The sequence below is a fragment of the Poecilia formosa genome, unplaced genomic scaffold (genome assembly GCF_000485575.1).
Source record: "Poecilia formosa unplaced genomic scaffold, Poecilia_formosa-5.1.2 Scaffold12, whole genome shotgun sequence".
In the NCBI taxonomy this organism is placed as follows: domain Eukaryota; kingdom Metazoa; phylum Chordata; class Actinopteri; order Cyprinodontiformes; family Poeciliidae; genus Poecilia; species Poecilia formosa.
This window is the reverse complement of record NW_006799951.1, coordinates 2,680,641-2,696,085: the sequence shown is the minus strand read 5'-3', so window position 1 is coordinate 2,696,085 and position 15,445 is coordinate 2,680,641. Positions and strand designations below refer to the sequence as shown.

Below are 15,445 nucleotides of genomic sequence, written 5' to 3'. Positions count from 1 at the left end.
CAAAAAATGAAGGGGCTGTTTGAAGGAACCAATCGAGCGTGGAAGCAATGAGCAGTAGAGGGAATCATCCGCCGCGGCTATGGCAGACAAAAAAAACAAACAAAAAAAAAACAGGCAACTGTATTTGGCTCAGCTTATTGCCAGGGAACATGTGCTGCTAAACAATATTGTGTTTACCCCAGGGGTGAGCTGGCTGAGAGGTCTTCGCTCTTTGCCCTTCAGTATCAGCGGTACCGTGGTCTCATGGTGACGTGGTTTGGCTGCATCCTCCTGCCGCTTAGCCTTGTCTGGAGTACTTCCTGTAAAGAGACGATCTAATTAAGTCAAGGTCAAATTTAGAAACACATTGCAAACAATTTGGAGACAAAACCCTGGCCAGTAGTATGGTTCAACAGTATCCCTAAAATCCCTGCAGGACTAATAAAAAAAAAAAAAAAAGTACTTTGTGGCACTCATGCAGTTAGGCCAACAAAGATGAAGAAGGTTCAGACACATTTCATTGCACTATTAAAAATTACAAACACACTGCTGGGGAAGAGTAAAAAGCTCACTCTTGTTCCTGGGAGTAGATGTGTTTCGCCCCACAGGACCTCTGCCACAGACACAGCATCAATAATGGATGCTCTCGCGCAGTTTATAAGTAACTCAGTCATGGTTACATTTCTGAACCGAAATGTTGTTTAGAAAAAGCAAGCAGTATAAAATAAAGTCTGTCCAACACCCTTTGTTTTCATTCTTCCCACTTTTACTTTATTTAGTAAGTCATAAAACACCACAGTTCTGCAAAACCTTGCATCTTTTACTTAATATCCTTGCTGCTTATCCTTCGGCTACTCGGCTTCTACAATAAAATAAGCAAAGTTTGAAGCCCTGTGTTGTAATTAGCACACACACAAAAAAAAAAAAACTCATCACTTGGCAGGGGAATCCTAAGGCACCTACACAGTATTAAAAAGGGATGAAGCACATTAAACTGAGTTGGACCTTTGGGCAGGATGTGGGAAATGTATTGAGAATTCCCAATCCTCCCTCGACTTTTCTCTCCCACTGACTGCTGGCGATGCCCCTAATGCTCCTTCGACTTTACTGAGCATGTCTGCATTATAGCAGGCTTACTGGGCTTCCTATGAAGCCCAATGAATGATAAAAAACCCATGGAGCAGCAGTGGAGATGAAGTACAGAGGAAAAGTTGAGCTCAGAGGGAACCAGGTGATGAGATTCCACTCTCCTGCTATGACAAAAGTAACAAAAAAAAAAAAGAAGGGCGAAGAGAAAATCTGTATATATTTAATATCAGCCCGCTTATTCTAAGCGCTGGGAGAAATGCAGATGCAGCACGTGGGGGTTCACGCTACGTAGGGTTGCAAATATCAGTTTATTTCTCCAATTAATCAATGAAAAATGTGTTAGACCAATCAGACTTACCAAATACTCCTTCTATTTTACTGCTTCATTACAACAAACTTCAGTAATTACTGCAGAAACTAACAAAGATTTTCAGAGTAAAGGATGAACTATATAAAGCGTCACATATTACAATAAAATAATAGCATAATTATTTTTTTAGATATACAAATAAAAAAAGCTGACATCAAATATGATGAAATTAAAGAGAAAGAAAAAAATCAAATACACCTTTTCAAGAAAGCATCTTAAGGAAGCTACAACATTTACACAACTGATTACATCTATGAACCGTTTGTGTAATTCATGAGTTTTTCTGCTTTAAATAGTGGTAATTTAGATATCAAAACCAAGACAATAATATGTGATTAAAACTGGATAATATCAAAATTGTTTCGCTTGTAGCATAAAACCAGCACGTTAATGCATCTTAAAGGCATAAACACTTATTCAGGGATGAGAACGTAGCATACAGGCAGTGTGTTTAACTTCATTTGTCTTTAGTGTTTGCTCATTATTAGACCCTAGAGGGTCGACTCTTTACATTGTGGTCATGTCTGCCACTTCTGCTTTTATGGTTCTGTTGAAACCTTACAGAGCACACCGGCAAGCTGTCACTGGCTTTACACTGATTTAAAAACAATAAAAAAATAAAAAAAAAACATTCCTGATCTCATCTAACTATAGTTGTACTAACCACCACACCATGTTTACTGTAAAGCTCCAGCTCAGACTGAAGCAGAAGTCAAACGGCCACATGCAGCCAAAGGTTTAAGCAAAATTAAGAGTAGATTAAATATTAGATTTATATATATTACATTACCATTTATTTAACAAAGGCATATTTACAAAAAAACAAAAATTGAGAAGCGCTGCGCATCTAAAGAAAAGGAACATTAAACAAACTTTTTTTTTTACCCACTAAAAATATTTATTTCCCCCCTTTCATAAACTACGACTATTAGAGACAACTAATTAAGAGGCTTTTTTAAAATGTTCACCTGTGTGTTTTAAGCGAGATGATGGAGACGATGCAGTCCTCACCTCACAATACACTTGAAAGCCAAAAGCATATGATCAGGTCTAAATGGGTGCAAGCTGTTTGTTTAATGCGAGTGCGACGCTTCTGGTTGTTTGATGACGAACGTCAGCGCTGTCGCCCATGTCATCGCAACTGCATTTGTTACGACATCAAACAGTCCGACAATGGCTACCCACTACACTCGTTTTTTTTTTTTGTCTTTTTTTACAGATCCTTTTCCACAGTGCATAATAAGCTAACAAGGGTATAAAAGGGACCTCCTGCATTTTAATGGCAGAATAGAACATGTGCCAACGCTGTTTTCTTGGTTTTAGCGGTCCATGAAAACCACATTAGACAGATGGAACAGCGTGACTAAGACTAAAGAGCTTTGCAATAAAGAAAAAAGCTTTACAAAAAAGTAAAGTCAGAGCATCATTATACCGTCACTTACTCTTTGCATTAAGTGTTGGGTACTTTTCAGTTTCATCCTTGCATAATGCATACTGTACTGGACTCTATTCTCAACTACACAATAGAAAGAACGATTGATTAACTACATAAATTACACAGCGAGTCACGTTAAAGAGTTTAAGTGACCGTTGCATATTAATACATGGATACATGCTACAGTGAATGGATGGGGTTTGATACGTGTCAGTTGTCTTTTATAATGAGATGGAGCCCGCTGAGCTGACATCCTGTCCGACTGACTTATGTTTAGAGCTCAGATACTTTATAAGCTTCTTTGCAATTAAATAGCAGCGTAAAACACAGAAAACACATCAGATCTGACCGTTCACACACATTTAACTGGCTGTTGCAGTTCACCTTACATGGCTTTCTCCCATGCAAATTGCATCCTGGACTTTTTAAGACCTTGCTATTCCATGACAATCAAAAATAAATGTTTTGCATGCCTGTGAGAATATGTCAAAGGTGAAACTTTAAATATTGAAGTTTAAGTCTAAACTATGACAGAATGATTACACAGTATTTTGAATGTGGGATGCAGCTTCAGTCAAGGAGATATGATGCAGTGAAAAAGTCAAGATTTATGTCTCTGTTGCTTTTTTTTTGGTTACAGTGTAATTCTTCAAATCATTACATTTCTTTCTAAGCTGGGTTAATAAACAGTTTTTAAATGATAACACCATTTCTAAACCAATTTGGCCCCATAATTATGATTGCCTTCTAAACCTAACAACTGCCTGTGCCCCCCTTTGCTAGCAACGACTGCCGCTAAGTGCTAATGATAATTGAAAATTAGTCTTTCAAATCGCTGAAGGGGAGTTTTGCCCACTTTTCTTTCCACTATTGTTAAAATTCAACCACATTGAAAGGGTTTACAGTATGAACAAACCGTTTGGGGTTTTTCCACAGGACTTCTAGTCAGTCTAAACCACTCCAAAATGTTTTTTGTTGATTTGCTGTTGTGCTTCGGATGACTGTCCTCCTTCATAAACCACGTGTACTTACAATAACTCACACAAGTAGCCTGAGAATGTTCCTCTATCGCCACCAGGTCTGACTGTGAGCACTGGATGAAGAAGTAAATCCACCTTTCAAAGGTTTTACTGTTGTCTAGTCAGTTTTAAAAAAAACGATTTCCCATAACTCTCAGGCGTCATAAGGATGGGAAAAGTGAGAGGAGCAGGTTTTTTGGTTTGTTTGTTTGATTTTCTCTCCCGTTTTGTTTTTTTTTTTCTTTTTGAAATACTACCCAAGTGATTTGTTGATCCTACAGGTCTGGCAGTAATCAGGTCTTGGTGTGTCTATTGAAACTGAATTCAGCTTTCCAAAACATGTGGTAAATCAAAGTTCAGGATTCAAAAAGAAAGACAATACCTATTTTACATAGAGCTAGGTTACTCTGGATCATTCCCCCCCTCTGTAAATGAAATTTTCATTTCAAAACTGCTTCCGGCTTTTACTCAGGTGACCCCTGATTGTTTCTTTAAGAACTGAAACATTTTGGTGAAACAATAAAGCAAAAAGAATAAACAGGATAAAAAACTTTTTTACAGTACTGTATTCTTTAAATCAACAATGACAGCTTGTTTGCATTCTACTGTTAAACAATATGGTAAAAAAATAAAATAAATAAAATAAAGAAAATTCCACCATTTCTTTCACTGTCTGAGCAGTTCTGATGCCGTCTCCTCTTGTGAAAGCTCCAGCTGCCAGTAGAGCCAAAAATAATGAAAATAGAGTAATTACAACCAGAAAGAACCTGGCCAAACCAGTCAGAACCAAAACAAATCACCCTCTTAAGAGTTAATTGAAATAAATGGTTTTGGTTGGATCATATGAAGCTACATGTTTAACTCACCAACAAGCATGCTTTCACCTGGTGAATAATTTGGTTCCGAATTCAATGTGAGGAACCACCGACATTTTCCAATAACAATGATAGTGGCTTGATTTGGAAGAAAAAAAAAATCCTTCTTCGGAAGATTCATTTCTTTTTAAATAGTTATAAAATTGATTAGTCTTACAACAATAGAGATAATATTCGGAAAGCTGAGGTGGTATGAAAGTTTCAGTCTCTTTCTACAGAGAGCGACCTTGTTACACAACTAAGCTGCACCTGTTGCACGGAACCACATTAATAGTGGCAAATGCAGAAATCACTGGAGAATTAGGTCTTAAGTTAATCTTCCACTAAGTGGGAATATGTGTGACTTTCTACCTCTCAAAGAATGCTCTTACTTGAAAAGACACAAGAGTTAAATGAAGTGTAAAATAAATAAAAAAAACAATAAAAAAAAAAACCGATGGTGCATTTGAGAACATAGTTTAATCGAGTCAGCTCCCTTTTCTCTGCACCCCGCAGCACTTGCTGGCTGAGGTAAGTGTGCTTTTACGGCTTCGGATCATTTTGGGGGTTTCAAATGCTGTTTGATGTTCAGTTTGTTTGATGATTTATTTATTTATTTATTTATTTATTTATTTTTGTGGGAGGGGGCAGGGAGAGGTGTAGGCATGGGGATAGTCATGCCAAACTCTTTAATACGTGTGATGGTAATCATTCTGTGCGTTTGTGAAGTTCAGTTTGACACACCTGTATCAGCTGCCCAAAAAGAAGAGCCGACCTTTCAAACAGCAAATACATCCAACATCCATGACCGCGCTGCAGTCGGCTTCATCTTTGTTATTTGAAACCAAAACTGGGTAAACACCATCTGCTTTCTGGAGAGGACAGTAGTTGCCAAGCCAACCACAATTATATTCGACACATACTGCACATGATGGAGGAGGGGGTGCGGAGGGGGAATCAGCTGCAGGTCAGACATTTAAAACCCCAGCTCATCTGCCAATCAGACGGTTTCCCTCCCAGTTATCAAATAAATACACTGCCGACCAGGGTTTTGCAATCATCACATGTTCTCGTGAGTTGTGCCGCGCATCAAGACGAAAACCCTGTGAGTTCCAATACTCACTGATCTTTACCTTCCCTGGTCCACACATGACACAAACAAGTTGTGAACAGAAATAAAAAAAAAACTTAAGTACACATTTCAAAGACTGTTGTTCCCCACTAATTTCTTAATTTGTATTTCTCTTCGTTTAGCTCCTGTCACACAGTGTGAAGATCATTTCTGAGAACAAATCAGACGAAGACAATAAAGGATTCAGTAGAATAGTAACAAACAATAATTTGCCAGTCAAATATGATGATTTTCTTTCTTTTACAGCAAATGAAAATAAGGCAAAAATAAGTACAATAAAGTTTAACGGGAAAGGATGTTCAATATCTGCTCAAAGGTTATTTTTCGAAATGTACTTTTAATCTGAGAAATGGGGGTCATCAGAATGTACATGCTGATTTATTGAATGCGAATCAAAGCATATGAGATAAAAAAAAAGCTGAAAATTGAATGGAAAGAAGCACTGAAGTGTTGCTTTAGAGAAATGATCTTGAGTTTACACCTGCGGCTCACGTCTCTACAGTCGCTCGTGGAGGAAATCTGAGGATTAAAGGCTCTTTAATGTTTCGTAAGGCTCCATCAAGACCTTCGTCAAGGATTCCCATCCGTGGACAAATTCGGTGTGCAAAACACACGTCAGCTAAATGCAGCAGCGGCATGCGTCTGAATTGTGCCCTCGAACATAAAAGGCGTCTTAAAAAAAAAGAGAGAGAGAATGTCGAATGAGGTCACTTTGAAATGCAGAGCTGTTCCTCAAAAGCAAAATGAACATATGCAAATGTTTTGAGAGCTTGTGTAACTGGGACGTCAGACTCGGTCAAAACTATACTAACCTGGAAACTATTTTAATAGTTACAGGTGATTAAAGTAAGGCTTTTTTAAATTAAATTCATTTTGTTTAGTATTTTTCCCCAATTTTTTGAGCATGTCAAAAGTGTTGCGTTTCAATTTCTCAAGTTAAATAATAAATCTCTTCTATAAAGTGATTCCAGACTAATCCAAGATATAAGACAGGTCTTATTAAAAAAAAAAAGAAAAAAAGATGAGGTGTTGCTCTCTGAAGTTCTTTCTACTCTCTAGCTTTTGAATTAATGTGTGACGCTTGAAGCAACTTCAAAGAAAAAAGGACTTTCAACTGGAAATAAGTCATCAGCTCAACATATGAACAGGCTTCGCTTCTACTCTGTGACAAAAAGTCCAAATGTATTTTTCATCTCAGCCGAGATAACAAAAGACCTGCTTTAACAATATTCTTATTTAGTCCTGGCCTGTCAAATACTGCTACGCTGTTAAAACCCCGTGGCATGTCAGACATAAATAGCACCTCCCGGTTTCAACGCTGTGACAAAACAGCCACCGCAATACTACTTGGCAAAAGCAAAGGCAAGGCACTCCAACACACCTGGAGGTAGGAATAGAAACACGAAACGTGACTTTAAAGTTATTTATTTCAGCTTTTGCCATAATGTCAAAGTCTTGATTGATTTGATGATTACAATTTATTGTCGCAATCAACTTGTAATAATTAAAGAACTTGTCAGACTGCCATTGATTGGGGACATTCGTGACAGTTCAAGAGTGTCACTAAATCTTCTTCATAAAAAGGTAATGATGAAAACTGGCGTCACTGTGGGGACATTTCAATAGTAAAGGTAAATGCCAAAGCGGTTTTAAAATGCCCCCCAAAAAACCTGTAGCACTCTATGAAAGATTATGCTAGAAAACCTTTTACACAATTAGGAATATCTTGAAAATACAAAAACCCGGCCTGAAATAAACAAGAACATAATATTTGATTTTAAAAAAACTATCATTTTTTTTACAGAAAAAAACTATTCGTAACCCTTCATCTGATATCTGATCTTCTTTATTGCGTAATTTTAGCAAAAAAAAAAAAAAAAAAAAAATCCTTCTGGCGGTTCCCACATCACTCAGTTTCCCACTGATGACACACAGTGGTAATTAGCACTGAAGGTGAGAAAGTGCTAATCCTGTACCAGGGTGCTCCCAGTTTCAACCCACACAGAACATGCATCCCCTGTTACCGACCCAACAATCACACTGAAAACACTGGTAACATGAGACGTTTTGGGAAGGGTTGTCGAGGTTTTGCTTGTGTGTCCCATTCCCATCCTGTGGGGCAACAGAGGAAAAGCCAATTCCCGTCTCGCCTCGCGCAGATTTGTGTATTATGCTGCAGCTCCGCCGGGGGGGGATTTAAGATTGGAGGATTTGGGGATTAACGGGAACTTATCACTCATGCCACCTAAAAGAAATTTGTGAGGAAGATGAGATTCAGTGAAGTTGATTTTAACCGTGCCAGAAGCACAGTTTAGAGATCAGCTTGTCAATCTGTCAGTTCAGCTCCCATCAGCTATCAGCTATCTTATTCACATTTTTACTGAAGTCTTTATGCGTCGAATGTCTTGACGTATTGCTGCTGCTTTATCTTATTTATTCACTAGGCTGTCATCAGGTTTTCAGCTTAACTTAGTTTATTTCTTCTAGGGTGATTTGATGGGTACTTTTCTTTCCTTTACCATAATCACTCACTCCTGTATAGTCCAGTTAACAACTGAATCTTTTCACATTTTGAAATCATTTATGTTTGTGACAGAGTAAAGTATCAGAGTATTTATTCATGTTAACTTTGTCTGTAAGAAGGTAAAAACATTTCCACAGCCTTATATTTCCAAAGTGTGCCTAATTTAGAGCACTAGTCTGTTAATTCTTGACATAAAGCTTTAGGAAGCAAAGACGTGTATTTTTACTCTTGTGCCTCACAGTGTTCAAATTCACTCCTAGCTTGCAGGATTCAACATGTCTGCCTCGTATTATATTCCCTCAAAACAGCTGCTATCTTGTCCATCAAACACTTCAATACAAAGGGCAATAGCTGGAGTCCTTGGCTTGATCCAATCAACAACACCTCAAGATAAATACACTGACAGAGGTGTGTGACCTTTCTGTTGTGAAGTTATTGATATCCGGCAACCCTAGCAGTCCATCCCTGCTGTGCCGCAGTGTGAGTCTCAGGCCTGAATCTTATTGTTAGCCTTTCTTGTTCTGTCTTCTGTCTCATCCAAGCAAAACCTAGTATCTCTTAAGAAAGGCGTCCTGTCAGAGGAGAAGACACAAACCCCAGCTGCTGGTTTGGAGATGATGTTGTGCGTATGTGTGAGAATGCGGCGTCTTCTTTCTGCGGCATCTACAACCACTCGTTCATTTTAATTTCAAAAGCGTACGGTGGCATGTTTATAATTTTCTCAAATCTACAATCAGTCCACCATGAGCATTTATAAATGCTTTTTACGGATGCGTTGCAGGGGATGAGGGACTGGGTGGCCTTCTCCTTGACATCAATCCGCTATTTTTTCCCCCTCTCCGTTAAGTCATATTTTACTCTTTCCTACAGCCCAGATTGTCTTACAAAGATACAGAAGCCTCACAACAGCACATTCGATCATGGCTGCAGGAGAAGGTGCCCTCACACCCATCTTTATGTCAGGTTGATGTAGACCGAGGGGAAATAAATCCCTCCTCATCGATCAAACATGACTGACTGGTGTTTGTCAAGGCCCTGTAGGTGGGGTCTGCGGTTCTGTTGTCAAACACCAGGGCTCCTCATCCACTGTGTTGTTTACTCTTTTCTTCTTCGGGTCTTTAATTCATGCCCAGGCATTAACTCACTCGTTGGAAGCAGTGCATGACTCTTTGTTTTGTGTCCTCTCCCGTTGCCATCTCGTTTGTTAAGTCTGTAACTCCGCCACCCAGAGACAGAGCAGTGGAAAGCTAAATCAGTCTGATGGCTATAATGACCACCGATGCTTAACACATGGAGACGTTTCTAACAGTGCATGTCCTTCCCTCATGGCCAGCAAATCAATGCCAGCCTGTCCTCAAAACGTCAAGCAGCAGCCACCCCAAGGGCTGGAAAAATAAACTGGGGTGAGGTTATTTCCTGAATGGTTTTAGCAGAACTTTTTTTCTTTTTTCTTTTTCTTTTTTTGCACAATCATATATCAGCATTCCACCACAGACTGAGTGATGGGTTTGACTCGCTTCTCAGGAAAGCACGCTCAAAGCCGGGCGATAGTCCTCCGAGTCCCAAGAGCGTGCACTTGAATTTCTCTTTTAGGGAACTCTCAGGTCGAGGTTTATTCTGCTCCTCCTCGGTTTGTTTAGACAACAAAGACTTTCTAATCTTTTCAATTAATTTTGTCTGCAGATGCAGGCTGACCACCTGATATCATCAAATCTGATCGGGGTCTTTCGTTGTGCTCCCTAATTATTTATTGAATTTCCAACCCAGAGAGACAAAAAAATAAATAAATAAATAAATAAATAAAAAAATCTGATTCTTGGAAAAATGACTGAAGTGGAAACGAGAAAAAAAAAAAAAACAGGGAGCGCTGAGCTGCAAACATAACATAAATGAACGATCATTTCGTTCCAACGCCATTTTGTGAGAGTTGAGCATTTTAATAACTATTTATCTCAAGTTGTTATTAATGGGTAAGCATTCATAAAATTCATACTTAGCCAGTCAAGCCAAGCCAACTATATGTATAAACACATCAAAAGCAGCCCGACTGACCAAAGGGCTCAACAAACGTTATACATAAGCATTAACCTTATTAAAAATAAACCAGCGCGGCATAGACTAATGGCTATGAAATGATTGTAGTTTGTTCATACACATGAAATAGTACTGTGTGTGCACAAAACTAAATATCTTCTAAATGTTGCTCCTTTATCATCTATTGAAACCTTTTTTTTTTTAGAGAAATTTGAATTGTCTACTGAAGGATTTGTACTCAAACAAAAGTTCTTAATGATACAACTAACTTTTCTGCACGTTTCAAGTCATGAAAGACGGTAGATACTATACTATGAAAAACACACCAAAAATCTTCAACTAAGTTGCAAAACACACACCAGAGACTAAGCCTTTCAAACTGATTATAAGGAGCATGTTCAACTTATTTCTCTGAAACATTTTTTTAACATAACACATTTTTACCGGACTAAGGGAATGGCACAATCAGATGTAGCAGATTTAAAATGACTACAGACAAAAGTCAATAAAAACGGATGCATCTCTTGCTTGAGTAACTGCTAACACAATCGTATTTGAAATGTGGCCAGGTCTTTGATTGCAGCTGAGTGCCGGCAGTTGAGTGTTGGCACTGAAGAGAACGAATATCAGTCAGCAAAACAGTCTGTCTACTTCTGCTTGGGCTGCAGAACTAACAGTGGTGGAGTGTTGGTGGCAATGGAAGAGAGTTCATCTCTGCAAGCTGCAGTGTGTGTGCAAGAGTCAATTTTTCTACCACCAGTCCATGTTTGGTTCAGTTTGGCACTCATTAAAAAAAAATTAAAATCTGGCTTCATTGAAGTAGCCATTTGTGTCGGTCTTTATGTTCCTGTATATCTGAAAGAAATAGATATTTAGAAACAGCTCGTGTGTGAAATCATCCTTTACAGATTTATCTGCTTTAGTCGTCATTTCCAAAAAAATGCCACAAATCTGTCAAAATGTAAAATGCGGGATTTTGATGTTGGTTATCAGAAAAGCCTATTTCACACTTAGAATGCGTAACATTAACACTAAATAGGAGCTGATAATGTAAAGAAAAATATGTTTTCTCCCTGCTTAATTAGCTGAGACACCATAGCAGATCGCATGCCAAATTCACCCACCTTTACCTTTGCACTGTAATCTGGTAATGCAGCTGCAGAAGTTCACACTAAGCTAAAAATACTAAATGTTAGTAGGTCATATGGCTTTGCTAAAAAAAAAAAAGATAAGTATGCTTATTAAGGTACACAAGCCTTGGGAAAAGAGGTTAACACAACAACAACTTTTCCCTGATGTGACAACTCTTCTACTACACAAAATCTTTTAAAAACAATATACGCGAGATAATTTTCTCAATAGATTGGCTGAGATTTCGAACAAATTGGAAAAGAATACACAAAAAAGTAGTTGGCTAACAAAATGAATTCAGGAAAGCAGCATGAGTGTTGGTAAAACGGCATTTATTAAATGCCAAACCTCAGCACTGAGTATGCAGACCTCCTTTGTCACCAGATTTAAATAGATACTTGAGACACTTGTCTAAAGCAGTTATACTGTCTTGAGAAGGGACATCCAGTTGTCGTGGTGATTTTGGCCTAGATTTCTGTCTTACACTTTTTCCAACCATCAACAGTGTGACTGCAAAATGTGGCACTTCATTAGGATGAGCAGCTTATTGTTGTTTAGGCATCAATGTGCCAGCTTTCTATACATGCCCTCACTCCAAGTGTTAGGGTTTCAAAAACCCAAATATACTTGTTTTGCTCTTGTAAGGTCAGTCGGCAAGCTGACTGACAATAACTTAGAAATTCATCTTTAAGGTATTGTTGCAGGATTACTGACCAGGGTTCCTAATTTATATTTAAGTTCAAAACTCCCAACTATCCCACACTCAAATTTCCTGGATGGATGGATGGATGGATGGATGGATGGATGGATATAATGGAACAAGTCTAAAAATTCAAATATTTCCCATATATTTCTTCTTATTAGTTTTTTTCTTTACTTATTTAGCTCTAAAATAATTCCATACTTTCCAAACTACCTGGGAACTCTGAAGAGAGCAATTTCCCTAAATTAGCTACATGTAGACGAAGGAGAAGAAGAAGAAAAAAAAATCTAATTTATTACATATAAACAAACCAAAATTATCCAGCAGGTCCTACTTGACACTTTTATTTAAAGCGCCTGATTGCTGACACTTAAAATTGCAGCATAACATTGGCAGTCTGGCACCATATCCACACAGGTGGGGTGGGGCTGTAATAAACAGGAGTCAACATCCTGCTGACATCAAAGAGGCTGCACTATTTCAGCACTCACGCTGCCCCTTCAAACTGTTTTTTGCTCCCTGCATTTTTATATGAGCTAAACCTGTGGATGAAAGCTTTAATGACTCGGCGCTGAGCTGATCTGAGCTCCATGGTATGTGCGTCTGGTGCCAAAGTGACCAGTATGGGTGATAATGTAACACAGAGGTTAAACTGGATTCAAAAATAGTAGTTTACTTGTGCAAAATTGTTTGATTTACATGAAATACAGCATAGTTTTATACTCTCATACAGCACACAAGGAATTTGTTGACATTCAAAGCCGCCCGTTTCGCCTCAGGAAATTGAAATTCTTGTTTATTTGAGTCTATTAATCAAGCATTTTCTTATTTTCTGTCTGCGTCTTTGATATTTGCTCTGCTTACCACAGCCACATGAAATATTTGCTCTGTGCCACAATGCTCTCCTCTAGCTCCCCCACACAGTTTACACGGTCCTATCAATTCAGCAGATTAAATTTAGAGCATCTGAGAAAGAAAAAATATATATATCCTGTTTTGGTTTATGTTTTGAAAGCCAGAGATGAAGCTGCATCCTCCTGGATGTTAAACTCATCTGTTCGTCTGACAGCAGTCTGACTTCCTTTTATTGTTGCGCAAAGATGGACCTACAAAAACAAACTCTGCATCCTTTCTGCACTTTCTCTAACAGTGAGGTACACAGCACAGCTGCGGGAGTCTGGATGTATTCTGATAAAAAAAACTTAAATGAGCACAAAATATGCACATATGCCAAAGAATTGGGACTCTGTTTGATGTAGTTTTGATAGGTTTTGATAAGGACGTTAAGTCATTTCTTGAAAACTCAGTTCAATTGAGTCAGTCAATTTAGATGATTTATGCAGCCCCTGATTCACAACAAATGTTTCCCCAAGGCAGTTTACAAAACAAACTGATTGAATTTATTTACTGAAATATACAGTCAATTCAAGCCAACCATGTAAACAGATTATTCCCATTCAGACTCACCCTCCTTTATGCTGAAAACCTCGCTTTTGACATTTTCCAGGGCCGTGGACAGGGACCAGACGTGCAGCGCAAAGCCCAGAAAGACAAAGTTCCTCCGGCGGCTCCAGTGTCTCATCACGCCCGGTGCTCGGATGAAAAAAAAAAAAAAAAAATCTTCCGATCACACAGCGACAGTTTTATCAGTCCAGCGCCTCCAGGCTCTCTGCATGCAATTTGACTTGATTTAGAGACGGGTTGAAGGAGCTCACAGGAGTTTAAGAGGGAGGAATACTAAAACAGACTTTAACGTCATGCAGAAACTTTTCCTTAAAGCAAGTAACATGTTTCAAGCTACGAGGTGGGAGAAACATAGAGATAAACCTGCAAGATAAATTAAAAAAAAAAAAAAATTGCGTGGAAGTGTCTCTTTTAAAGGATTGAGTTAGAAAGAGGCAGAAAACGAAGACCGGCAGAGAGACAGAGAGGATGTAGGAGCAGAGGACGCGCCGGAGCAGCAACACCGAGCCATGTGCGCTTTGGAGTCTGCTGGGTCCAAAAGCCTGTTAAGTTAATGACTCCCCCAGAGCCCCTCCCACCACCCATCCACCCCTCGAAAAAATAGGTGCCACCCTCTTCTCAGGCAACTCTATACATAATGCAACGATTCCTGTGCATTTTTCTGGTTTTAATCAGCAGTTATTGTTTATATGTGGAAACTTTTAAACCATTTTTTGGTGTAGTGGGTTAACACAGGACGACTGTATAAGATCACTAAAAAAACAGTTGTGAATATATTAAGAAAAAACACATTAACTAATTTAACTAAGGCATTTTTTTTTCTCAATTTGTCACAGAGGCTTTGTTTTGTAAAAATTCACTTTTGGAACAGAAGTTACAAGACTTGTGTGAGGGATCAGCAGTCTGTTTATTATCAGTGGGAACATATGATGGATAGATTGAAGCCATGAGGTTTGGAGAAACAAAACTTCAGACCTGAGTCTATGCCTGTCACTGGCCAATTGGATAAACTCCTAATTAAATAGTTCACAGAGACACAAAACACATTTTCTCTGTAAATATGAATGGAAGTTAAACAGAGGACTAATACAGCAAGAGTATTTATTATATTGTTATACATTTTTTTGTATGAAGCAACAAGAAAATTCACTCTGATCTGATTTATGTTGTTGCTTTTTTACTGTGCATTTAAAAAAAAAATCTTTTATAAACATGGCTGACTTGTTCACAAGCTCCCTCATTCTACAGTTTATTGGACACAGCCTCAAGCAGAAGAAAAAATAAATACAATCTTAATAAAAACAGCTTTGAATATGGTAACAGTTTTAAATAGGACCGGTCTTGATGCACTTTTTGAAGAAATATTAAAATTACTTGCATAGGATGAAATCAATCCATGTTCACTGATGTGTTACACAATTAGTTTTTTCTGCAGTGAAGCATTTCCCAGCTGAACTCTGAGATACTGCCTGTGTTTCTTAGAAACATGAACTGCCTTATATTTATGTTAACTGTGCTATTAAAATATATTTTTTAGAATTACTGCAGGCGATTAATAATGTCAATCAGCCTTTATTGTGAGTTCTTTGGGGATTTTCTTCCCTTTCACTGCTCTTTTCTTGCTTTCCTATTTCTCTGCATCCCTCATCACCCCACAACACGCACACACACACACACACACACACACACACACACACACACACACACACAC

General features: G+C 38.3%; 1 protein-coding gene across 2 annotated transcripts in view; it reads right to left on the bottom strand.

The window, feature by feature from the left end:
• adam12b (ADAM metallopeptidase domain 12b) overlaps nt 1-14,242 on the bottom strand; it is a 106,923-nt gene extending 92,681 nt beyond the window's left edge. For both annotated transcript variants that reach the window (XM_007545350.2, XM_007545351.2), the window contains exons 1-2: nt 13,738-14,242; nt 178-299 (exon numbers count right to left, since the gene is read on the bottom strand). In XM_007545350.2, the coding sequence (XP_007545412.1) occupies nt 178-299; nt 13,738-13,852 (237 nt within the window). In that variant the 5' untranslated portion in view covers nt 13,853-14,242. The remainder of the gene's footprint in view (nt 1-177; nt 300-13,737) is intronic.
• Nucleotides 14,243-15,445: the final 1,203 nt, after the last annotated feature.